The following is a 26,721-nucleotide window of genomic DNA, read 5'->3' as shown; positions in this document are numbered from 1 at the left end:
AAATACAGAATATTGCATGCTTAGGATTGGAAATATATATTGCTAACTAGCTACTACCTATTACAAAATAGTATTTACCAGTTTGCTGAATTTGGGAAATAACGTGTTTGTTTCTGGCTACTGTGACTACATCTATGTGTCAATATGGGTAGTAAAAGAAGGAAGAGTTCTGATTTTGTGGATTGTATAAGGCAAAATCCAAATTCATTTTTTTGATATGTTGCCAAAAGCGGGCAAGCATGTTTGTTCGTTTGAAATTAGTCAATATCAATTTGACATCACAAAATAACACACTTTTAAGGGATCTTATGGAGAAACATAAAAATCCAACTTAAATTATCCTTAACCTAGCATATTATCTTTTAGTTATTATATTCGTTTCCCTCTAAATTCCAAGTTCTTCATCCATCTTTTTCTCCTTATTTCCCCATGTGCATAGGATACATTACAAAGGAAAAGGAAGCAGACAGCATTGTTTTCACAGCATATAAGTATCACACTGGATGTTATTCCATGCATGCATTACAGAGTGTCAGTAAAACAAGAGCAGACATCACTGATGGTAATAAAGTTCCCTGTTGCCCCGTGGGGACCCATGACTTTTTACTCTGTTCCACAGCTGCTCGGGATGTGCCATTTCCAATGGGCAAAAGGCTTGGCTGTACATATGTCTTGAAACTATTTAATAGTTGGAAATTTGCCTGCAGTGTAGCTTCAGCAGCTTTGCTAAGTTTTTTTTTTTTTTTTTTTTTAAGGGAGAAGGAACACTACCCCAACTGCCAAGTCTGGAAAGAAAAAAAAAAAGGTTTAAATATTATTAGAAGCAAACTTCTATTTAGTTGAAAACTTTGTGACACAGTTATATTATTGTTTTTAAAATATAACTGCACTTGACCAAAGTTACATCAAGTATATACCATAAGTATACCTTATGAGGTGTTCTTACGATGCGTTTCAGTGCGAAGTTTAATCAATAGACATTATTGGTAGAAATGAAATAAGTAAAATCAACATTCATTTTCTTGAAATAGGTATTGTTCTCCATGTGCACATGTGCATGTTTCTTTATGATGATCTATAATCGTTGCTCTCTTTATGGCCTCATGGGTTTCTGTATTTAACAAATAGTGTTGTCTTAAACCTAGAGGAGCCTGCCTCAGAAAAAGTGATGGCATTTCTGCTGGGACAAGCAGAAGTGGTCTTTTCCCATGAGATTCATGTCAGTGCAATAATAGGCCTGCATTTCTCCAAGGGTGATAAGTGATTTTATTGTCACTTTACCCAACATAGGCTCAAAGTCTTTCCATTGTGTCAAACCTTCGTGCTTGTTACTTTGCCTGTTTGTGGCATGAAATACAAGAGGTTAAGTGATGAAACCTGAAATTTATCTTTCTGAAATCCAAATGTTCCATCTTTCTCTCCTGAAAGCACCACATGTGATCATCAATAAAAGGAACTATTTTTCCCCAAGGCTGAAATTGGGTATACATGCTAAATATTTAGCATATTTTATGTTGGTAGTCACACTAATTGTATAGCGTAGAAGGAGCTAATACAGCCTTCCTATTTCAGTTATCTCTGAAAATGTGCTTGCTCTCTGCAGTGTGTTTCTGCAGATAATTGTGAAGATCATAAGGAGGGAGTTGGCATCAAACAGAAAGAGAAGTGAGCTGGGGGAAAATGCCCGGATCTGAGACTCAGCGGAAGGGTTAGGAGAGCACTGGTCTTGTGGTGTGACTCCCATCCTCTCACTTGAAGAGGTAGTAAATCAAACTCTGCTCTTGAAGTAGTGAATCAAACTGTGATCCTCAATTTCCCCATCTCTAAAATAAGAACAATAATGTTAACATTTAATAGACAAAATACAGCTGTATGTTTGTAAAATTAGGGATAAACAGTGCTCATGTCGAGTTTCCTAAACCTAATGGTTTCACACTTTTTGAAATTCTCCCAACTAGGGGAGAGCAGTCTGTGGCCCAGGGTCCAAATTTGGCCTGCAACCTAGTTTTGCAAATAAAGTTTTATTGGAACACAGCCACACTCATTTGTTTACATATTGTCTGTGGCTGCTTTTGAGCTATGAGGGCAGAGTTGAGTGATTGTAACGGAGACCATATGGTCCACAAAGCCTAAAATCTTTACTATCTGGCCCTTTCCAGAAAAGGCCTATCAATGCCTGCACTAGACTATTGTAACAGACACTTTTCCCATTAAAAGGCTTTGAATTTTTACATTCTGTAGGGATATTGTCCCTTATTATGATGGTGGAATATATATGTAGAGTGTGGCATGTAGAGGTGTGTATTGTTAGACCTTCAACCCCATTTTTCTCCTTTCCTTTTTGTTCTCACGCTCCTTGTTCTGCCATCAATGATGTGAATGACCTTGGACATATATCTTTACCTCTCTGACCCCTAAAACCCTCACCAGTTAAAAAAAGGTGAAATAAGTTGTAAAATTCCTTAGGGCTTTATAATAACGTATAGAGTTTCCCTCTCTGACTCTCTGGCTCTCATCAGCCGCTGTCTATTTATGCATATGTACATCTATATATGTGTATGTGTGTGTGTGTGTGCGTGTGTGTGTATGTGTGTGTGTATATATATATATATATATATATATATAAATTTCACATGGAAATCTCCAACTACATTTCAAAATTCTAAAACAATTAAAACATCATGCATAATGAAAGAAAACATTCTGTATAATTCAGCCGAATGAATACACCTTGCTTCATAACGTAGGGAACCAATTCTCAAGGCAGAGAATGACTTAAATATAGAAACTTGTTAGGACTGAGTAAAATGCTTCAGATTAGAGAAACTGGATTGACCCTGTCTCACCTGAACCCCATAGTGAATAAATGGATAAATGAATGGCTGGTTTACAGAGGAGAATCACGGCAATAAACAGGTGATCGCTGCCATTCTCTTTTGGTTTTGTTTTCTTTTTGTTCTTGTTTTTTTAAGAGCCAGAATCTCACTCTGTCATCCAGGCTGGAATGCAGTGGTGCAGTCATACCTCCCTGTAGCCTTGAACTCCCAGACTAAAGCAGTTCTCCTGCCTCAGCCTCCTGAGTAGCTAGGACAACAGGCACACAACACCATGCCCCAGCTAATTTTAAATTTTTTTTTTTCTGTAGAGACAGGGTCTTTCTCTATTGCCTAGGCTGGTCTTGAGCTCCTGGCCTCAAACAATCCTCCTGCCTCAGCTTCCCAAAGCACTAAGATTACAGACGTGGGTCACCATGGCTGACCTGGTTTTACAGTTTTATGGTGATTATTTTGGGGGAGAAAGAGATGGGAGTACCTCATCTTGGTAATGGAAGTTTGCCATTTTGGTATTGTAAACTCGAAATGGGCCTTCCTTTTGAGAAAATGTAAAGAAAACATTATTAATTCATATCTTTTAATGCATTATTTTCTCGAATGTTGTTTTCCTAAATTGTGTTGTTTCATGTTTCATAATGTTTTATAAAATAGATGATGTTATTCTAGATTATTATGATAACATCTAAGAAAAATTTTCCAGGGCAGGAAATGATGTAATGAATAACATAAATTAAAGAAGATGATCAAATTCAGTGACCTTCTTAAATGTTAGAGTTTCTTTAGAAGAGGAGATTATTTTGAGCTTTTCCTTCTGAGCCTAGAATATCTGCCATATTCATGTGACTACTTATTTTCAGCATATAGACATTCAGGTGCATTGCCGAGAACACGAACGGCTGTTATCTTCACACATTTTAATTCTTCTCTTGCCTTGAAGTGATGATTCAGTTGTAAACTAGGTTCCCTCCCAGAAAGGTTGGTAACTCCCTTTTGTAGGTTAAGGATTGATTCCTACACCAGAGGAAGAGGTGTTGCTTTAATTATTTTATTTCAAACTGGGAAGAACACTCCTTTGATTTTGCAATTCACTTTAGGATCTTGTGATTTAGCAATTCTGATTGACAGGGTTTGAACCTGAAACTGAAATATCACATTACAAATCAAAGCTAACGTTTAGAAGCCTGTCCTTCATTTATTCATTCAGCAATTGCTTACTGAGCACATACTGTGTGCTAGGTGCTCTTCTGGACTCTGGAGATACAGATGTGAAAAAACAAGCAAACATTCCTCCTCTCAGGGAGCTTTCATTATCGTGAGTAGAAGCAGACAGCAAACAAGGTACCTAATAAGTCAGTTTGTGTATTAGTCATGGTTCTCTAGAGGGACAGAACTAATAGGATAGATGTATATATAAAGGGGAGTTTACTAAGGAGTATTGACTCACACAATCCCAAGATGAGTTCCCACAATAGGCCATCTGCAAGCTAAGGAGCAAGGAAGCCAGTCCAAGTCCCCAAAACTCCAAAGTAGGGAAGCCGACAGTGCAGCCTTCGGTCTGTGTTCAAAGGTCTGAGTCCCAAAGCTGAAGAACTTGGAGTTTGATGTTCGAGGGCAGGAAGCATCCAGCACAGGAGGAAGATGTAGGCCAGAAGACTAAACCAGTCTAAAATTTCCACGTTCTTCTCCCTGCTTTTATTCTGGCTGCACTGGCAGCTGATTGGAATGGTGCCCACCCAGATTGAGGGAGGGTCTGCCTTTTCCAATCCAGTGACTCAAATGTTAATCTCCATGGCAGCACCCTCACAGACATACCCAAGATCAACACTTTGCATCCTTCAATCCAATCAAGTTGACACTCAATATTTACCATAACAGTTAGTAATAAGGGCTTGGAGAATAATAAAGCAAGGCATAATCATGGTGACTTTTTTTTTTTTTTTTGGTAAATGGAGCAAAGCATATGTAGCTATTTTAAATAGCGTCACCACCTGCAGCAGGAAAGGAGCCAGCCGTGGAGACATCAGGGAAAGCGTTTAGGCAAAGGGAGAGGAAAAGCCTCAGTAGCATCGCGGTTTTCCTCTCCAAGAAACAGCATGGGAACCAGTGTGGCTGGGCTGAGGGGTGGAGGTGATAAAACGAAAGGTGCTCTGGGAGGTAACAGGCACGGGTTGCAAGGCATTCAGGAGACTCCTGGGTTTTTACCCTAAGTAAGGAGATTCTGTGCACAGGAGTGACATGGTCTGGCAGTATAGAATCATCAGACTGCTGTATTCAGAAAAACCTCTAGGGAGGCAGTGGAGAGCCCTTGGCACTTGGCCCAGGGCATTGGAAGTGGTAAAAGGCAGTTAAATTCCTGTTACACTTTGAAGGTAGTGCTAACACAATTTGCTCAAGAGATATGAGTGGAAAATAAATGTATGACTTCAAGGGTTGGGGCCAGAGCAACTGGAAAGAGCAATTCCCATGTACTGAGATGGGGGTGTCAGTGGTGGGCTGTGTGTGGTGGGATATGTGTTGGTGGTGGGCTGTGCATAGGGATCATGATTTTGCTTTGGGACACATTAGTTTTGAAATGCCTCTGAGACCTCCAAGTGGAGCTACTGGAAGGTATTTTTTGAGTATTGATATTTGAATGATTGGATCTGCATTCAGGAGCATAGTCTATGTTAAAGATATCAATTTGAAAGTTATCAGCACAAAGATTTTTTTAAAACTGTGACACCTGATGAGATCCCTAGAGAGTGAGTGTAGATGAGAAGAGAGAGGCCCCTGAATTCAGAGGCAGAACACTCTCCTGTCTAGAGATTATGAGATGTTAAGGATCATGGAGCATGGGGCTGAAAAATAGCTTCTGTTGAAACTGAATGAAAATCCAGTAGAGACCGAGCGTGGTGGCTCACACCTGTAATCCCAGCACTTTGGGAGGCCAAGGCGAGTGGATCACCTGACATCAGGAGTTCAAGACCAGCCTGGCAAACATGGTGAAACCCCATCTCTACAAAAATACAAAAATTAGCCAGGCATGATGGCAGGTGCCTGTAATGCCAGCTACTTGGGAGGCCAAGGTGGGAGAATCTCTTAAACTAGGCAGGCGGGCAGAGGTTGCAGCAAGCCAAGATCACATCATTGCACTCTAGCCTGGGTGACAGGGCGAGACTCTGTCTCAAAAAAAAAAAAAAAAATCCAGTAGAGTAGTGTCCTGAACACCAAATGAAGCCTGCATTTCTAAGAGAAGGAAGTGATCAGCAGTGTTGTGGATATTGATGACTGGGGTAGTCCTCACATGGCTCTGCCAGACCTCCATATTGGGGTGCTTCCCATTCCAATAATGACAGGAAAAATACATTTCCTCCTTACATTTGTGATGTTCAGACCTCATAGGAGCCACCTGATGCAGTACTTTTGACCTGCAGGTCATCTACCTCATATTACCTGTGTGTTTCGTATAAGATATACATAATCCTGGGTCCCACCTGCACTCAGGAAATCAGCATATCCCAGTATAAGTCTTGGACATTCCAGAGATTCCTGATGTTGATTGAGAATGGCTTGACTCAGAAATACCATTTGATCCAGCAATCTCATTATTGGGTATATACCCAAAGGAATATAAATCATTCTATTATAAAGATGCATGCACACTTGTGTACATTGCAGCACTATTCACAATAGCAAAGACATGGAATGAACCCAAATGCCCATCAACAGTAGACTGGATAAAGAAAATGTGGAACATATCCACCATGGAATACTATGCAGCCATGAAAAGGAACAAGATCATGTCCTTTGCAGGGACATGGATGGAGCTGGAAGCCATTATCCTCAGCAAACTAATGCAGGAACAGAAAATGAAAGACTGCATGCTCTCAGTTCTAAATGGGAGCTGAAGGATGAGAACACATGGACACATGGAGGGAAGCAACACACACCAGGGCCTGCTTGGGGGAGGTGGGGAGGTAGAGCATCAGGAAGAACAGCTAAATGGTTGCTGGGCTTAATACCTAGGTGATGGGTTGATTTGTGCAGCAAACCACCATGGCACATATTTACCTCTGTAACAAGCCTGCACATGTACCCTGGAACTGAAAATAAAAGTTAATTTAAAAAAAAATGACTTGACTAGCAGTATCACATAATATGCTTTCGATTAGCCTCTTACCTAAAAAATACTATGAAGCTTTCTTATTTTAGAAAATAAAGGAACTAACCTAACTAAATGTCCAGACATGATATATCATAGAGGAAAGCAAGAAATTTCAAAAAATAAGTTATGTTTCCATCATTCCAAAACCACAAATGACTGAGAATAAAAACAAGGATTTTTTTTCTCCAGTCTTCTTCATTTATATCAAGTTAGATATTACTTTTTTGAGCCTCCAACACAGATGGTGCTGTAATTAGAATTATTGACAGCATCTTCCCGTGATGGCATCTTGAAATGAAACCCTCTGTAAATCACTGGTGGTGAGCAACATCTCCACTTGCTCAATTTGTAATAGAAAATGAAGTAAAGACCCTCCAGCTTTGGTATATTTAATCTTCTTCATATATGTATTTTCAGTGGAGATTTGTGAGGTGGTAATTCCAGCACCTCATCTTTCTCTTGACAGCTGAGAAGGTTTTTGTTAATAAGACAAACCAGAAATGGTACAATCACAAAAATGAATGCTATCCATAAGTCATCCAGTGTGCAATGTGGATAAAAAATGGTGCAGGTTTTTATTTTTTTTTCTTTTCTGATTTCCCTTTATTGCTCTTAACTGATGCAAGAATCGCTAGCTACAGGGCACGAAGATGAAAACAATTGCTTTTATGAGCTGAATTTCTTTTTCTTTTCAGAGTGTTAAAAGGTGATTCTTTGTTGCTTACCTATTTAATGTCAATTCACCCACATTGAATTGTACTATATTTTACTAAAATGTGTCAATTTCAGCACAGTAAAAATTTGGCTGGGTTGCCGTGGTATGGAAATGCCTAAAACGATCCTTCTGTATTACAAATTTGGACCAAACAAATTTATCTTACTGTTTAATACTCTATCTTTTAATTTGAGGCTTAACAAGGAGATCTTACTTAACTGCTTGTTTTCAGCTTTGCTTTTCTTTTACTTTTTTTTTTTTTTTTGGAGACAGTGTCTCATTCTCTTGTGCAGGCTGGTATGCAGTGGTGCTAATCACGGCTCACTGCAGCCTTGACCTCCTGGGTTCAAGCGCTCCTTCCGCCTCAGCTTCCTGAGTAGCTGGGACCACAGGCATGCACCACCCTGCCCAGCTAATTTTTTATATTTTGTAGAGACAGGGTTTCACTATGTTGCCCAGGCTGTCCTCAAACTCCTGAGCTCAAGAGATCTGCCAGCCTCAGCCTTGCAAAGTGCTGGGATTGCAGACATGAGCCACCATGCCCCTCCACCCCCGTTTTCAGCTTTTCTATCTATAAAAAGCAATGCTTCACGTGTTGACCATGTAGTCATTACATGTCCAAAGATGTTAGTTTTGTGGAGTCATATGATGTGTCTTTGTACTGGGATTTCAGATCCATCTGCCCCACCAGCGCCGGCTAACCTCCGGCTGGCCAACTCCACCGTCAACAGTGATGGGAGTGTGACTGTCACTATAGTTTGGGATCTCCCCGAGGAGCCGGACATCCCTGTGCATCATTACAAGGTCTTTTGGAGCTGGATGGTCAGCAGTAAGTCTCTTGTCCCAACAAAGAAGAAGCGGAGAAAGACTACGGATGGGGTGAGTGGGAACTGGAGGAAGGATTGTTATTCCCACAGGGGGTATTTCCACTCAAGGCAACTGGCCTGAAAAGAGGCCTCTGCTAAACTGAGAGATGCCATGGATGCAGGAAAGCTTCCCTCCCATTCATTTCTACCGAGGAAGTTCACAGAATGCAGGGGCATGCCAGCTGTTTTGCCTTTTATATTTTAGGCAGAAGCATTTGCATTTAGCCCGTTGACCTACTCCTATCTAAATGTCAGTCAGAACTCTGGAAATCAAAGGAACAGTTTAAATGATCCCCATCTTACCTGTCTGACCATAGAAAATGATATTATGCAAAATGTACTTTACTTTTAAGTATTTTTTTTTTTTTTTGAGAGAGAGAGAGAAATCCTTGTAAATGGAAGAGTGGATGTTCATGGCTTTTCTGTTGCGAAGTGTTTCCATCTGTAATCTAATCACTGAGCAGTAACAGCTTAGGAAGGGCACGTCTCACAATATGTTCTTCTCATTGATTAAAAGGATCTGGAGTGGTTTATTCGTCAGATGCCAAGAAATAAAATCTTCATTGAACCATTTTCTGCAATGAGATTCCTATGATAGCAAGCATCTTGTATTATTTGAAATGCTTACTGCATAAAAATAGTTATTTGGATTCCTTTTAGTATACATTCCTTTATCTTGTCATAAAATTTACATAAATACCTTTTCCTATCACTTATAAAGTTGAATTCCATAAATAAATGTTTAGAAATGAAAAGATAGCAAGGCTAAAGATTTCAATATCTGTGCTCTTCAGAAGTATAAAACATGCCTCAAAAAGTCGGTATCATTGATATTTAGCCATTATACTATTTTAACTTTATTTATTTATTTATTTATTTTTGAGATGGAGTCTTGCTCTGTCTCTCTGGCTGGAGTGCAGTGGAGCAATCTCGGCTCACTGCAAGCTCCGCCTCCCAGGTTCACGCCATTCTCCTGCCTCAGCCTCCCGAGTAGCTGGGACTACAGGTGCCCGCCACCACACCCGGCTAATTTTTTGTATTTTTGGTAGAGACAGGGTTTCACCATGTTAGCCAGGATGATCTCTATCTCCTGACCTCGTGATCCGCCCACCTCAGCCTCCCAAAGTGCTGGGATTACAGGCGTGAGCCACCACGCCTGGCCCCACTTTATTTTTATGAAATTTTATGACAGTTCCATTTTTTATATTGAAGGATTTTGCTACAAATGATAATGATAGTGCACACTTATTGCATGAGCTGGAAGAGCTGAAACTGGGGAATCACTTAGGAATCTAGAGCAAAAAGTGACGTGATGAAATGCTGACAGGTCCCACCCTCCAGCCCCCCGCCCAATACATTATGACAGAAAATAATGAAGCACCTTGAAGCATTTTGTCAAGTTAATTTTTCTTTTGTATAGCTTTTGGTGGAAATTTGCTCCTAGAAAATTTAGAACAGATATCAAAGAATTACAATTAGTGCCAATTCATAATTTTTCCATGTATGTGGCAACATAGATCTCTGTTACTTTATTATAAACAGCTCCCTTTCCTTCGAGAGGTGGTGTCTCAGAGTGGCGAGGGCTCAGAATGATTTATTTCCATGGTATCTGAGACCAATAATTGGTTTAGAAACAGTATTTCAAAATACATTTGGCCTTTCTATGAAGTTTATTTTTATTTTTTATTTCATTATATTTTTTGAGACAGGGTCTCACTCTGTTGCCCAGGCTGGAGTGCAGTGGTGCGATCACAGCTCACTGCAGCCACAACCTCCTGGGTTCAGTCTTCTCACCTCAGCCTCCTGAGTAGCTGGAACTACAAGTGCACACCACCATGCCCAATTAATTTTTTTTTTTTTTTTGTAGAGACAGTCTTGCTATGTTGCCCAGGTAGTCTCAAACTCCTGGGCTCAAGCGATCCTCCCACCTTGGGCTCCCAAAGTGCTGGGATTGCAGTCAGGAGCCACGGCACCTGGCCTGAAGTTTATTTTGATCAGTAGTAAAACTGAATTTTCAGATCCCAAAGATATAGAAAAGTTGGTAAAAGAAATCAGAAGTTGGCATGCTTCATAATGACACACGAGATTTTGCAATGAAGATGAGAGATGTGGAAGGTTTGTAACGCATTTTGGGTATATTCTCTTAATTTCTAGTTTCAAAATTCTGTGATCCTGGAGAAACTCCAGCCAGACTGTGACTATGTTGTGGAATTGCAAGCCATAACGTACTGGGGACAGACACGGCTGAAGAGTGCAAAGGTGTCCCTTCACTTCACATCCACACATGCAACCAACAACAGTAAGTGACTGTGTCATGTTTTTCAAGATGATTGTGACATGACGGGCGCCATATCACAACAAGGCACAATGGAGGGAGAGTGAGTTTTTGATTTGGAATAATTATATGGGAAATCTTCTTACCCACATGCATATGACTAAAGTATTTAAACTACAGCATACGAAACAGTTTGACTTTTGAATTCTTTCTTATGGTTTTTATCTATTGTAGGTGCAATTTTGGTGTTGTAATGGAAATTTAAGAAAACTTATTGCGTCTCATTTTAACAGATTGACTGTTTTTATGTTTACATGATGTGCACATATGCATTCTGCATACTTGTTTTTCAGGAGAATACGTACAGTTAAACTGTTATAACTTGATGTTATTTCTGCTTCCACTGTTTCTGTAATTTTTGTTGTTGTTGTTGTTGTTGTTGTTGTTTTGTTTTGTTTTGTTTGGTATTTTTGAGACAGAGTCTAGCTCTGTCACCCAGGCTGGAGTGCAATGGCGTGATCTCAGCTCACTGCAACCTTTGTCTCCCGGGTTCAAGCGGTTCTCCTGCCTCAGTCTCCTGAGTAGCTGGGATTACAGGTGCACACCACCATGCCTGGCTAATTTCTGTATTTTTAGTAGAGACAGGGTTTCACCATGTTGGCCAGGCTGGCCTCGAACTCCTGACCTCAGGTGGTCCACCCGCCTCGGCCTCCCAAAGTGCTGGGATTACAGTGTTTCTCTAGTTCTGTATACAATACACTTATTTTGTGTAATTATTTTACATATTTATCTCCCAAATCAAAGTTGGGCACTTTGAAGGCAGAGACCAAAATAAATCATAGTACTGAGAATAATGTGTGTGTATGTACGCGAGTGGATAGGGGGCACAAAAAGTGGTGTGGCATGCCTGTTTTTCTTAGTACTACACAGTGGTCATAATTACTGCTTGAAAGGTTACCTAATACTCCATTGAGTGAAGTTACTAAATCATTCTCATATTGCTTTTCCTTGTTTCTTTTTTTCTTACCTAGTATGTTAGTATGTTTGCTGGGAACTGAGCAAAACAATAGAAGAGTCTTTCTTATATGACACTCATATCTTAGAGAATAAGTTACTTGATGTTTCTGGCTTTGTTCAAACGTCAATACCGGTTAGAACTGCCATGTAGGGGCTCCTAGCAAGGTTTCAGGAAACTGGGACAAATTAAATGAGAGTAGGAGGGAGGAGGCGTTTGTCGCAGGGGCTCCTCCGATGTTGATTTTTTAGGCTAGCAGGACCCCGTCATCATAGCTGCCTTTGATCAGGACAGTGGGCCTCGTTCAGAAGGAGAAGAAGAATGTGTTAAACATTTGTCTGAATTTAGGAAAGGCAATGCTGGTCCTGCAGAGTGAGACACAGGGGTTGCTCATAATTACCTTCCACCCCTGGGAAAACGTAGGATCCAAATGGGCAGGTTTGTTTGAAATAATGCTTCAAAAAATGGTCCAGAAACAGAGATTTCTATCTGTTTGAGAAATAGTCTCTTTGGAGATTAAATGGACTTGAAATGGTCAATTTTTATGTGAGTCTCGGTACAATATAAATTTTACCTAAAAGTTCTCATGGAAATATGTTTAGTAACCTCATTCATTTTTAATCCATTCATCCATCTACTCATCGCATTGAAATTGTGTGCCTATGAATTATGACATCACTGTGTCTAATGCCAGGAATACTATATTATACTTATATATACACTATATACTGTAATACACTATATACACTATATATACGCACTGTATAGCAATATGTTCCATAATTTTCTATAAATAGTATGCACATAGGTGTATATGTACACATATGCATACATATACACATGTGTCTACAAATACACACAAACACGCACATAACTATACACACATACATACTCATACACACACACACACATATATACACACACATACATTATTCCTAGCACGATGATGTATTTTGGTTTCTGCCTTAAAAGTGCCTAATTTTGAATTTGGGAGATAAATATGTAAAATAATAACAAAGATCTGTGTGTTGCATACAGACAGAACTACAGGAAACAATGGAAGCAGAAATGACCAACATGGAGTTGGGGAATGAGAGTCACATCATCCCTCATGAAGTCCTGAAGAGTGAGCGATCTGCAGGCCCACAAGGAATGGACATCATTCCACACAAACGCAGCAGCGTGGATGAGTGTAGAGAGTTAGAGCAGTGCATTGCATGGGCAGAGAACTCAGCGTGAGGAAAGAATGAAGGTGGATGGGCCACTGGTCTCTCCCCTGGAGGTCTCATTGAGTTGCAAGGATTTAACCACCATCTGTGTGCTAATGACTCCCTGCCCTCCCACTCTGACCACTCTTTGAACTCCAGAGTCCTGCATTCAGCCACCCACTTAGCACCTCCACTTGGATGGCTTGCAGATATTTCAAATAAAATGTTCAAACACAAGCTCTGGATTTTTGCCCATACCTGTTCCTCTCCTGGGCTCGCCTATCTCAGTAAATGGCACCAACATTCACCCTTTTGCTCAAGCCAAACATGCAGAAGTCATTCTTCATTTTTCTCTGTTTTTTCTCTCCAGAAATTCAATTCTTCAGAAAGTCCTTTTGTCTCTAATTTTAAATTCCATATGGAATCTGTCCAGTTCTTTCGCTTGTTCACGCTATTGTCTTTTCTTTCCTATAAATTGAAATAGTCTCCTAATTAGTATTATGTTTCTGCTCTTTCTTAAATATCTATTCTTTGTAAAGAGCAGTCAAAGTTTTCTTTAGAAAATATCAGCGTAGTTACAGATATCTCTCTTTTTGGAGTTCCACTCTCAAGACAGCTACCTAGTTATCTTCAATTCTCTCTTTCTCCAAAACTTCATCCTTCACTATATTCTTCTATATTCCTTACCAACCCCCTTCTCAGGCCAAAATCCTTTAAACTTCAGTTTCATGCAAGAGCTGTCTTTCTCTACTGGTGGTGGAGATTTCATCTATTGTATAAAATAAGCATGTCTTTTAGTCTCCTGGTTCTTCCAATAAACAACATTCTTTCCCCATTAGAAACTGGTATGGGATTGCAAATTCCCATAATTTAATATCTGTTAATTTCCAGAACCAAAAGCAAGGAGAAAAAAAGTCCAACTTCAACTTGTCCTTGTTGAGGTTACATTATCTAGAGCCTTGTCATGGTCCAGCCCACAGACAAAACTTTTATGGAACCCTGGATCTCTGTAGCATATCCACAGCTTCTTCACCCTTCCTGGGGCATCCCCACACAACCCTGTAACTCAGGGAGATACTCTTTAATTAGCTCCTTCTGCTACCCTCTCAAGTATGATTATAAACCTTTTTCTCTCCTTTGAGCCACATTGCACATGGAGTGCACAGTCCTTAAATCCCTTCCTCTCAGTAAGCCATGCGGTTCCCTGTAAATATAAACATATCTATTACATAGAGTACACAGTCTAGTCTAAATCCCTTCCTCTCAGTAAGCCATGCAGTTCCCCATAAATATAAACATATCTATTCTCATGTCCATGTTTATCTTCTCCTGTCTTCTGTATTCTAAGGTGGAGGCATCCTTCCTTCTGTATGTGGTGGACTTCACCATGCAGTTTCTAGACCCATTCCTTCCCAACTCAGATACCTGCATCCACTGAAGTCAAATCTCATCTACGTCAGAGACCATGGATTATCTACATATGTGGTCACAGTATCCGTCATAATCCCTGGCATATAAACACGGCAACAAAAATATTTTTGAAACCAAGTTAATTAGTTATTCCCTCGTTTGCCTACAGCCTCAACCTATTCCTCTCCACTGGCTTGATCTGCTCAGCTTCCAGTTCTAAAGCAAACCTTTCATTGATGCTGGTTTCATTCTAGCTACCATCTTATCTTTCTCCTTTCCACATTTTTTCTCAAGTTTCTGCAATCTGTTTTTCAATCTCACTTTTCCACCAAATCTGCCCCTGCTAATTTCTAAGTCTGGTGTATGTTTTCCATTGTAATTTTATTGACCATTTCTGATGAGTTTGTCCTTGTTTAACTACACTTTCCCCATTGTAACATCTTGACCTTTGTATGTTTGTCTCCCAGATGTCTTAATTTTTCTCATACCTCAGTTTCCTTGTAGGATCTCCTGCCTCCATCCAGCTCTTGGACATTGGAGCTCTCCAGGGTTCTACCTTATCTCCTCTGACAACTTAGTCACTACCTACTCATGGTCCGTTCTCAATGACTCAGCTCCAGCCTTGATTTCTCCACTAATACCAGATGTCTGTAGCCTGTCATTCCCTGTATCTGAATGTCACACAGGCATCTCAACCTCAACATACTCCACATTGAACTCACTCCCTCCACTTACAAAGCTCGATGTTATCATGTATCTCTGGTCTCCATTGAGGTTGCTACTGACCAGAAACTTGGGAGACTTCCTTTTACCACTTTCTGTTCACTTCAGTTTGTTTCTAGGTCCTGCAATTATTTCAGGACCCACAGGTTTCTTGAATTTTCCAGGAACATAGTAAGAGCTCAGTAAATTGACTGCAACTCAGCTGAATGCAACTGTCTTTCCATTCAACCAGCTCTGTGCCACACTCTAACATGACAGCTTTTTTAAGCTTTCATCTGCTACGGTCATAAATACTAAAGGGGAAGAGAGAAAGAAATGGCTTTTGGTGTCATCTTGGAACAACCAAGGTTGGACATCTTTTACAAGCCATTTGCATATTTTAACTGTGTCCTCCACGAGTTTGTGTTTTCACTTGGTTGACTATTCCAAAGGAATTATCTTTACCAGTGAGAGTTTTTAGCCAGGTGGGGAGACACTAGAATTATGGCAGTTAAATGAACAAAACAGGCAGTTAAATGAAAGAAATCTATTTGACCGGTTGATTCCCTGTGTTAAGGTCCTTTGCTAATTATCTTTTAAAACTAGGTAATACTTTAGCTGACCAATTAAGAGATAGGGTAGTTAATTAAGAGATATGGTAGTTAACCTATCAAAGACCACTTTATTCTCGGGACTGATTCCTCTTACATAGATTAGAAAAGGAATAAAAGAAAAGTAAGAAAAAAGAAGTCATAGTGCAAAGTACCTATAGTAACACATATTGTTTGGGTCTCAGGTGATTCCACAGAAGAGATTGACTTTTCAACGGATTATGTAGGATACAGTTGAATGTTTGTCAGGATTTTATATCCCAATGTTGATATATAATCTCATAAACACTAGTCTGTGACTTTTATAAGAACATTATATATTTCATCATGAACCAACTAGAAGTAAAGAATAATTACAACATTATAGTATAAGCAAGGGAAATTACATTTTATAGGAAGGAGAGTAGTAAATGTCACTATATAAATTACTTTTTGAATTATATTTTTCCAGGTCTGCAGGCTGCTAGGTGTTTTAATGATAAACATTTCTATTCAAGTGAAGGCTGAATGTTCATGCAGTTTTATGAAAGAATCCCTTGAAGGAAGTATGATATAACATTGTCTTTAATGGAAAGGTAGCTTGCTTCTTTGAAGGCAGGAGGACTATTTTCAAGTTTGACAGGTTCCAAATGTTTTATAGTTGCCTCATGGAACTGGAATTATTTTCTGGCTCTCCAGAACAAGAATAGATGGGAGAGAAAATACTCTGAATCTCTTGATGATCTATAAAATTAATCAAAACTTGGATGTTTGAAAAATAGTGTACATATTTTATTTTCTTAATTTCTATGACTATCGAAGAGTGTAAATCAGACATCATAACTTTTTCAGAATATTGTAGATATGATATTATTCCATTTTTGCTTATTACTGAAAGTGGAGGAGACATTCTTATAAAGTCAGGGTCATACTGCTAGCATTGTAGTATGCGCCTTATCTGTTTTTTACCCATGGCGTGTGTCAGCAACACTAATTGTTGGTGGATTTCTCTTCTTGAATCATTTTAATAAAGCAACAATGGTTCAATCTTAAGATATATAAAAATATGTTTTTACATCTATAATTAAATACTAAAGTTTGCCTAGGGCTGGGCGTGGTAGCTCACGCCTGTAATCTCAGCACTTTGGGAGGCCAAGATGGGCAGATCACTTGAGGTCAGGAGTTCAAGACCAGCCTGGCCAACATGGTAAAACCCCGTCTCTACTAAAATACAAAAATTAGCCGGCCATGGTGATGCGTGCCTGTAGTCCCAGCTACTCAGGAGGCTGAGGCACGAGAATGGCTTGAACCCGGGAGGCGGAGGTTGCAGTGAGCCGAGGTCGTGCCAGTGCACTCCACTACAGCTTGGGCGACAGAATGAGACTCTGTTTAAAAAACAAAAAAAAGAAAGAAAGAAAAAGTTTGCCTAGGATATAAAGCAAGTAGGAAGACAAGATTGACATTGAGCTTAAACCTAGTATCTAAACACAGTATCTATCTAAACTGATTATCTGTCCTAGTTATCTGCTGGTGAGTTCTCAATATTATCACAGATTATTAGAAACATAAATGGGTTTGTGAAACTCTTAGATCCTGGCTGGGCACAGTAGCTCATGCCTATAATCCCAGCAATTTGGGAGGTCAAGGTGGGAGGATTGCTTGAGGCCAGGAGTTGGAAACCAGCCTGGGCAACATAGTGAGACTGTGTCTCTTAAAAAAAATTAGCCGGCTGGGCGCGGTGGCTCACGCCTGTAATCCCAGCACTTTGGGAGGCCGAGTCGGGTGGATCACAAGGTCAGGAGATGGAGACCATCCTGGCTAACATGGTGAAACCCCGTCTCTACTAAAAATACAAAAAAAAAAAAAAAAAAAAAAAATTAGCCGGGCGTGGTGGTGAGTGCCTGTAGTCCCAGCTACTCTGGAGGCTGAGGCAGGAGAATGGCATGAACTCGGGAGGCAGAGCTGGCAGTGAGCCGAGATCGCACCACTGCACTCGAGCCTGGGTGACAAAGCGAGACTCCGTCTCAAAAAAAATTAAAATAAAATAAATGATTCTCAGTTATCCACACATTGATTTGAACTCTTTAAGCTAAAATAGCCTAAATGCGAATCTAACAAATGTGCGTTTTTATTTTCCTTTCATCTGGTCCATTGGATACACAATTCATTGGGCATGCCAGTGTCAGGAAAAATTGAGTTGATGTAGATTATCTTCTGGGGTCCACAGCTTTCCTTGACTGATCTTGTCTTACCGCAGGTTGGGCATGTTCTCTCCGTCTCATCTTTCTGTCTTCCTCTCATCTGCCCAAAAATGCAAACCTCACTGCTTTTATTAGAAGAGTTTCGATAACACATTGTTTATAGGCATAAAATCAACACAGCTTACCCTTTTATCTCTCAGAGGGCTATTTGAAATTCAGAAAGCAGAAAAGTCTTGCATCAAAGGGCAGAATTTCTATGTATGCAACCTCTAAATTCAGTGAGTGGATGAGGGAGAAATTCGGGGCCTAAGGAAATTTTTGGTGTCTTAATTATTAAACCATATAAATGCGTACTCTGTAAGACTCAGTACATGGTGATGGAAACAGAAGTTTGGCATGGGATGGCCCTGGGATTAAATCTAACCTTCACTCTTTGAATTATGTGAAACTGGGTACAATTCTTAGTATTTTTGAGCGCTGCTTTTTTCATCTTCAGTGTATGCCAATTCCTCTTTCTCAGGGGTCTGCAAACTATGGCCCACAGGCCAAATCCAGGCCCCTCCTGGTTTTGTAAATAAGACTTTATTGGCACAGGGTCACATTTGCTTACATATCATTTACATACCATGTCCGGCTGTTTGGGGGGTACAACAGTAATTGAGTAGTTGGGAGAGAGACCGGTCTGCAAAACCAAAATCATTTACCATATGATGCACAGAACCAAAAATATTTACTATCTGGCCATTTAGGAAAAGTTTAGTTTACTGACCCCTGCTTAATTTCATAGGATGGCTCTATGAATATAAATTAGTGTCAAAATTCACCACCCCAACCAAGCCCCCCAGGAACACACCTGGAGTCAAAAGTGAGGTTTAGTGGCATGTACCTATACTCCTAACTACTTAGGGGGCTCAGGTGGGAGGATCACTTGAGCCAGAAGTTTGAGACCAACCTGGGCAATGGTGGGAAACCCTGTTTCCAAAGAAAAAAAAATATTAGGTTTATTGCCCTTTCTGCAACATGTTTGAATCTCATGTTAAAGGATTACTGTATTGACATAAATAAAACACCCCGAATAGCCCCAGGCAAATGAGTATTTGGTAATATATTTGGTATAAACAGCCATCAATTCATAATTTTATTTATTTCATTTCATCCAATACATATTAGGCAGCTACCATGTGCGTGTTTCTGAGCTAGGCAGTTGCCATCCAAGGAAGATTAGGATGAGCTCTGCTTTGTAGAGGACTTCTGGGTTGAGTTTGAGGAACAAATTAAAGAAGAAAAAAATTACTTAAAACTGAAAAAATACAGGAACACAAAAGAGTGGTGTGTTTTGATTTACTCTGGAAAATCTTCACCAGGGAGAGCCTCTGAGAAGTTTTCATGGGCAAAGAAGGTTGACAGAAACAAGCAGTGCTGGTCCATTCTGAGCTAAAGCAATCAGAATTATAGATACAAAGAAAACCAGCAGATTTGGGGAATTAGGAATGGCACAAGAGAGAAAGATACAGCTAAATTAAAACAAAATAATAAAAAGCAAACTAAAACTAGAGTCAGATCATGACTCTACACAACAACACAGTAAGAAATTACCTAGGCTAAGAATGAAATCTTGAACTACCTGATTCAAAGATATATTTAATGGTGTTTTGATTTATAGTAGCATATCTCTATCTTCCACTGGATATGGGATACGTAGGGCTTGGAATCCTTCTTGTTCAGTTTTATGGTGTCCTACGTTGCAACGAATATGTGTTGAATACACTTTTAAATGGACAATAGGGAAAAAAAGTTCATGCTTTTAAAAAGCAACCAATAATGAACATGTGAACATACTCTCGCCTCATCTTTCATGAAGTGTCCTGGTTTCTTCACAAAATACCATGTCACATGGCACCGGTTATATTCCCATGGCTCGATTCCTCAGAAAACTTGTGGCCACTTTTTCGAAGAACAGAAACAGTGGCTGGTCAGACTGATGCTCTTCTACTGGGCAGATGCCTTTGGTCAAGCTCACTGCAGGTGCACCATCATTAGAGCAGATTTGCCTGGTGGTATTTCAGGAGTACCTCAGGTACAAAAACTTTATCTCTGCAACTCCTAGCTCAATGCCTGGCTCTTGGGAAGTGCTCAGAATTGCTGCCAAAAAGAGCTAATTACTGCCAGAAAGAGCTAATTACTGAATGGGTTCTTGTATTCCATTACCCAACCTGATGTACTGTTGCCTTTGCATTTCATTTCATTTACTGGATATTTTAAAGTTTCATTTTAATGTCTGTCAGAATTTGGATGTCTGTCACTAATCTGAATGGCACACAGATTGGTTGCTGAGTGATGAAGCTGAAGTTGGCATTGTCAACTGAGTAGGTGCAATTTGCTCCTTACTATTTATTTGACAAAGCTGAACCATATTTCCGTTTAGAGCCCTGCACCAAGTATTGATGTATAATGCTCATACTTCCACATTACATATAGGTTTTCCACAAAAACCTATCTACTGTTTTCACGAAATGGTATTGTAATATTATTTTATTTTCCTCATAACTATAAAAAAATCTATAATGAGAAATATTATTTATACTTATTATTTACATTGGAGCATCTTTCAAGCCTGGTGAATATATGTTACTTACCAAATTAAATACTGGGGATTATATGTAATATACTTTTAGTATTCCAGTGGATTTTGAAGGGGGGGTTCATTAACTTGAACATGAAAGAACATGCAGTTACACCATATTTTACTTAAAAAAAAACAGACAGTTAATATGATTAAATAACAGGATGAAATGAAGTACACTGGGACTAATATCAGGTTATATAATAATGAAGTTCTGGGATACATGTGCAGAACATGCAGGTTTGTTAACATAGGTATACATGTGCCATGGTGGTGTGCTGCACCCATCAACTCGTCATCTACATTAGGTATTTCTCCTAACACTGTCCCTCCCCTTGCCCCCCACCCCCAACAGGCCCTGGTGTGTGATGTTCCCCTCCCTGTGCTCATGTGTTCTCATTGTTCAACTCCCACTTATGAGTAAGAACATTCGGTGTTTAGTTTTCTGTTCCTGCGTTAGTTTGCTGAGAATTGTGGTTTCCAGCTTCATCCATGTCCCTGCAAAAGACATGAACTCATTCTTTTATATGGCTACATAGTATTCCATGGTGTGTATGCCACATTTTCTTTATCCAGTCTATCATTGATGGGAATTTGGGTTGGCACCAAGTCTTTGCTATTGTGAATAGTGCTGCAATAAACATATGTGTGCATGTGTTTTATAGTAGAATGATTTAAAATCCTTTGGGTATACATCCAATAATGAGATTGCTGGGTCAAATGGTATTTCTGGTTCTAGATCCTTGAGGAATTGCCACACTGTCTTCCACAATGGTTGAACTAATTTACACTCCCACCAACAGTGCAAAAGCCTTCCTATTTCTCCATATCCTCTCCAGCATCTGTTGTTTCCTGACTTTTGAATGATCGCCATTCTAACTGGCATGAGATGGTATCTCATTGTGGTTTTGATTTGCATTTCTCTAATGACCAGTGATGGTGAGCTTTTTTTCATACGTTTATTGGCCGCATAAATGTCTTCTTTTGAGAAGTGTCTGTTCATATCCTTTGCCCACTTTTTGATGGAGTTGTTTGTTTTTTTCTTGTAAATTTATTTGTTTCCCGTAGATTGCGGATATTATTAGCCCTTTGACAGATGGATAGATTGCAAAAATTTTCTCCCATTCTGTAGTTGCCTGTTCACTCTGATGCTAGTTTCTCTTGCTGTGCAGAAGCTCTTTAGTTTAATTAGATCCCATTTGTCAATTTTGGCTTTTGTTGCAATTGCTTTTGGTGTTTTATTCATGAAGTCTTTGCCCATGCCTATGTCCTGAATGGTATTGCCTAGGTTTTCTTCTAGTGTTTTTATGGTTTTAGGTCTAACATTTAAATCTTTAATCCATCTTGAGTTAATTTTTGTATAAGGTGAAAGGAAGGGACCCAGTTTCAGTTTTTTGCATATGGCTAGTCAGTTTTCCCAGCACCATTTATTAAATAGGGAATCCTTTCCTTATTGCTTTTGTCAGGTTTGTCAAAGATCAGATGGTTGTAGATGTGTGGTGTTATTTCTGAGGCCTCTGTTCTGTTCCATTGGTCTATATATCTGTTTTGTTACCAGTACCATGCTGTATTGATTACTGTAGCCTTGTAGTGTAGTTTGAAATCAGGTAGCATGATGCCTCCAGCTTTGTTCTTTTTGCTTAGGATTGTCTTGGCTGTATGGACTCTTTTTTGGTTCCATATAAAATTTAAAGTAGTTTTTTCTAATTCTGTAAAGAAAGTCAATGGTAGCTTGATGGGAATAGCATTGAATCTATAAATTACTTTGGGCAGTATGTCCATTTTCACGATATTGATTCTTCCTGTCCATGAGCATGGAATGTTTTTCCATTTGTTTGTGTCCTCTCTTATTTCCTGGAGCAGTGGTTTGTAGTTCTCCTTGAAGAGGTCCTTCACAGCCCTTGTAAGTTGGATTCCTAGGTATTTTATTGTCTTTGCAGCAACTGTGAATGGGAGTTCACGCATGATTTGGCTCTCTGTCTGTTATTGGTGTATAGGAATGCTTGTGATTTTTGCACATTGATTTTTTATCCTGAGACTTTGCTGAATTTGCTTATCAGCTTAAGGAGATTTTGGGCTGAGACGATAGGGTTTTCTAAATATACAATCATGTCATCTGCAAACAGAGACAATTTGACTTCCTCTCTTCCTATTTGAATACCTTTATTTCTTTCTCTTGCCTGATTGCCCTGGCCAGAATTTCCAATACTATGTTGAATAGGAGTGATGAGAGAGGGCATCCTTGTCTTGTGCCAGTTTTCAAAGGGAATGCTTCTGGCTTTTCCCCATTCAGTATGATATTGGCTGTGGGTTTGTCATCAATAGCTCTTATTATTTTGAGATACGTTCCATCAATACCTAGTTTATTGAGAGTTTTTAGGCATGAAGGGGTGCTGAATTTTATTGAAGGCCTTTTCTGCATCTATTGAGATAATCATGTGTTTTTTGTCATTGGTTCTGTTTATGTGATGGATTGTGTATGTTGAACTAGCCTTGCATCCCAGGGATGAAGCCAACTTGATCGTGATGGATGAACTTTCTGATGTGCTGCTGGATTCGGTTTGCCAGTATTTTATTGAGGATTTTCACATCAATGTTCATCAGGGATATCGGCCTGAAATTTTCTTTTTTTGTTGTATCTCTGCCAGGTTTTGGTATCAGCATGATGCTGGCCTCATAAAATGAGTTAGAGAGGAGTCCCTCTTTTTCTATTGTTTGGAATAGTTTTAGAAGGAATGATACTAGCTCCTGTTTGTATCTCTGGTACAATTCAACTGTGAATCTGTCTGGTCCTGGGCTTTTTTTGGTTGGTAGGCTATTATTCAGAGATTCAACTTCTTCCTGGTTTAGTCTTGGGAGGGTGTATGTGTCCAGGAGTTTATCCATTTCTTCTAGATTTTCTAGTTTATTTGCATAGAGGTGTTTGTAGTATTCTCTGATGGTAGTTTGTACTTCTGTGGGATCAGTAGTGATATCCCCTTTATCATTTAGTATTGTGTCTATTTGATTCTTCTCTCTTTTCTTCTTTATTAGTCTGGCTAGTAGTCTGTTTTGTTAATGTTTTCAAAAAACCAGCTTCTGGATTCATTGATTTTTGGAAGGGTTTTTTGTGTCTCTATCTCCTTCAGTTCTCCTCTGATCTTAGTTATTTCTTGTCTTCTGCTGGCTTTTGAATTTGTTTGCTCTTGCTTCTCCAGTTCTTTTAATTGTGATGTTAGGGTGTCGATTTTAGATCTTCCCCACTTTCTCCTGTGGGCATTTCGTGCTATAAATTTCCCTCTAAACGCTGCTTTAGCTGTGTCGCAGTGATTCTGGTACATTGTGTCTTTGTTCTCATTGGTTTCAAAAAACTTATTTATTTCTGCCTGAATTTCATTATTTACCCAGTAGTCATTCAGGAGCATATTGTTCAGTTTCCATGTAGTTGTATGGTTTTGAGTGGCTTTCTTAATCCTGAGTTCTAATTTGATTGCACTGTGGTCGGAGAGACTGTTTATTATGATTTCCATTCTTTTGCATTTGCTGAGGAATATTTTACTTCCAATTATGTGGTCAATTTTAGAATAAGTGCTATATGGTGCTGAGAAGAATGTATATTCTGTTGATTTGTGGTGGAGAGTTCTGTAGATGTCTATTAGGTGCACTTGGTCCAGAGCTGAGTTCAAGTCCTGAATGTTCTTGTTAATTTTCTGTCTCATTGATCTGTCTAATATTGACAATGGAGTGTTAAAACCTCCCACTATTATTGTGTGGGAGTCTAAGTGTCTTTGTAGGTCTCTAAGAACATGCTTTATGAATCTGGATGCTCCTGTATTGGTGGCATATATATTTATTTTAGCTCTTCTTGTTGCATTGAACCCTTTACCATTATATATTCCCCTTCTTTGTCTCTTTTGATCTTTGTTGGGCGACAGAGCGAGACTCCATCTAAAACAACAACAACAACAACAACAACAACAACAACAAAAACTCCTGTAGCCAGCTCTGTGTCTGCCCAAATGGCCTCCCAGTTTTGCACTTGAAACTCAGGGGCCTGGCGGTGTAGGCACCCGAGGGAATCTCCTGGTCTGCCAATTGCGAAGACAGTGGGAAAAGCATAGTTATCTGTGCTGGATAGCACTGTCCCTCACTCACGGCTTCCCTTGGCTAGGGGAGGGAGTTCTCCAACCACTTGTGCTTCCTGGGTGAGGCAACGCCCCACCCTGCTTCTGCTCGCCCTCCATGGGCTGCACCCACTGTCTAACCAGTTCTAATGAGACGAGCTGGTACCTCCGTTGGAAATAGAGAAATCACCCGCCTTCTGTGTTGTTCTCGCTGGAAGCTGCATAATGGAGCTGTTCCTATTTGGCCATCTTGCCCAGGAATCTATAATTACTTTTAACAAGTAACTTAGAATGTTGTACTTTGTTGTAGAAGAACAGCTTGTGAAAACTAGAAAAGGTGGAATTCAAACACAACTCCCTTTTCAAAGACGACGACCCACTCGCCCGCTGGAAGTTGGAGCTCCCTTCTATCAGGATGGCCAACTGCAAGTTAAAGTCTACTGGAAGAAGACAGAAGGTACATAAACATTACTTACTTATTTCTTACTTGCTTTAAACAGCACAGCAATATAGAGATAGTTTTGAAGAAGTAAATGTCAAGCCACAGTATCGATACTAAGGCAAACGGTTGTTGAACGCAAGTCTGAATGAGTTCACGGTTATCTCACATCTTGAAATCTACAACAGTCAATTGTTTAAATATTTTCCTTTCAGGGATATTAGCTTGTCTTCATTTCTTTCGCAGAGGGCTGATTGGCTGATGTTATATCCAAAACACTCAAAATATTCATTATTTTGAGCTGTAATTTTTGTTATAAATTATTAATTATTATTTTTTAAAGATCCATAATACAAATAATTTAGAAAGTAGGAGGGGAAAGTCACCTATTATCTCAATATCATTTCCTGAAACAGCACTTTGGTGGGTTTCCTTTCAGAAATTTTCTATGCATCTGTCTTTCACTCAGGGTGTGTGTGTGTGAGTGTGTTTTTAAAACATACACACATATTTCTGTGTAACATATTTGAGCTGCTATATTGTCATGCATTTTTCATAACATTCTATAAATGCTACTTTGTATGGGTATATCTTAATATCATAATACATGTCATTATTCCAGTACAGTGAAACATTTCAGTTCCTTTAGAATTTCTGTTTTCTAATTAAGGCTGCAATACATTTATCCTTAGGATAGATTCATTTCATTTGTTTGAACATTTATCTTTAGCATAAATTCTTTTTTTTTTTTAGTCTTAGAATATTTGTCTTTCTATTATCAAGGTAGTACTTTTAGAATTTATTCAACATACAGTCTTTTATCTTTATCACTCTTATGCCTCTTAAAAACATAAGCAGAATAGATTGTTTCAAGAGTTAGGTTTTTAAAATTCTCCTCACTCCTCTGAAATTCACTTTTACTCAGGGTATTGATGGGCCATGTGCCATAAGCAGTATTGGTGTTGGAGTGGTTCCTATTCCAGGATTTTCTTTCAAGCTGCTGAAATCCATTCTGCAAGTAAAATAATATTATTATTAATATTAACATATTTTATTTCTATAATGTTAATTAAAGTTTCTGTATTCAACATTTATTGCATTAAGATTATATTATGTCTATATTACAGGTAATAATTTTATAAATATTAAATAAGAAAAGTATTTGATCTATTATATTGATTAATTAAAATATCAACATATTCATATTTAAAAAATAACATTTTATTAATATTAAAATTTTAAACATAATGTAATAAAATGAAAATGTAAACATCTACTATTGAAAAAGTAAATATCTCAAGCATACAAGAGTAACCACCACCATCCTGACTTTTAAAACTCAATATTTGTTTTGCCTGTATTTGAAATTTATCAGAATGGAATCACTCAATTTCTATTTGTATTTGGCTTCTTGCCATGAGCATTTTATGAGAAACCAATGCATTCTGTTGCATGAAACAATTCATTCATTTATATTGCTGCCTGGATGTCCTTAGTATACGTCAATCTGTGTATCCTTTCAGCTGTGGATGGAGATTTACTTATTCAGATGTGGAGCTATTAAGAATAGTACCAGTGTGAATGCCCCACGAACAC

The 26,721-nt window shown here is 39.0% G+C and overlaps 1 protein-coding gene across 2 annotated transcripts in view; it reads left to right on the top strand.

Moving 5' to 3' along the window:
* ANOS1 (anosmin 1) overlaps positions 1-26,721 on the top strand; it is a 202,472-nt gene that overhangs the window by 152,215 nt on the left and 23,536 nt on the right. For both annotated transcript variants that reach the window (XM_004063761.4, XM_063703282.1), the window contains exons 7-9: positions 8,367-8,572; positions 10,714-10,858; positions 24,997-25,143. In XM_004063761.4, coding sequence (XP_004063809.2) covers positions 8,367-8,572; positions 10,714-10,858; positions 24,997-25,143 — 498 coding nt within the window. The remainder of the gene's footprint in view (positions 1-8,366; positions 8,573-10,713; positions 10,859-24,996; positions 25,144-26,721) is intronic.

Source organism: Gorilla gorilla, chromosome X, assembly GCF_029281585.2.
Source record: "Gorilla gorilla gorilla isolate KB3781 chromosome X, NHGRI_mGorGor1-v2.1_pri, whole genome shotgun sequence".
Taxonomy (NCBI): Eukaryota; Metazoa; Chordata; class Mammalia; order Primates; family Hominidae; genus Gorilla; species Gorilla gorilla.
Note: the sequence above shows the minus strand (reverse complement) of the source record. Positions and strands in the feature narration are given on the sequence as shown.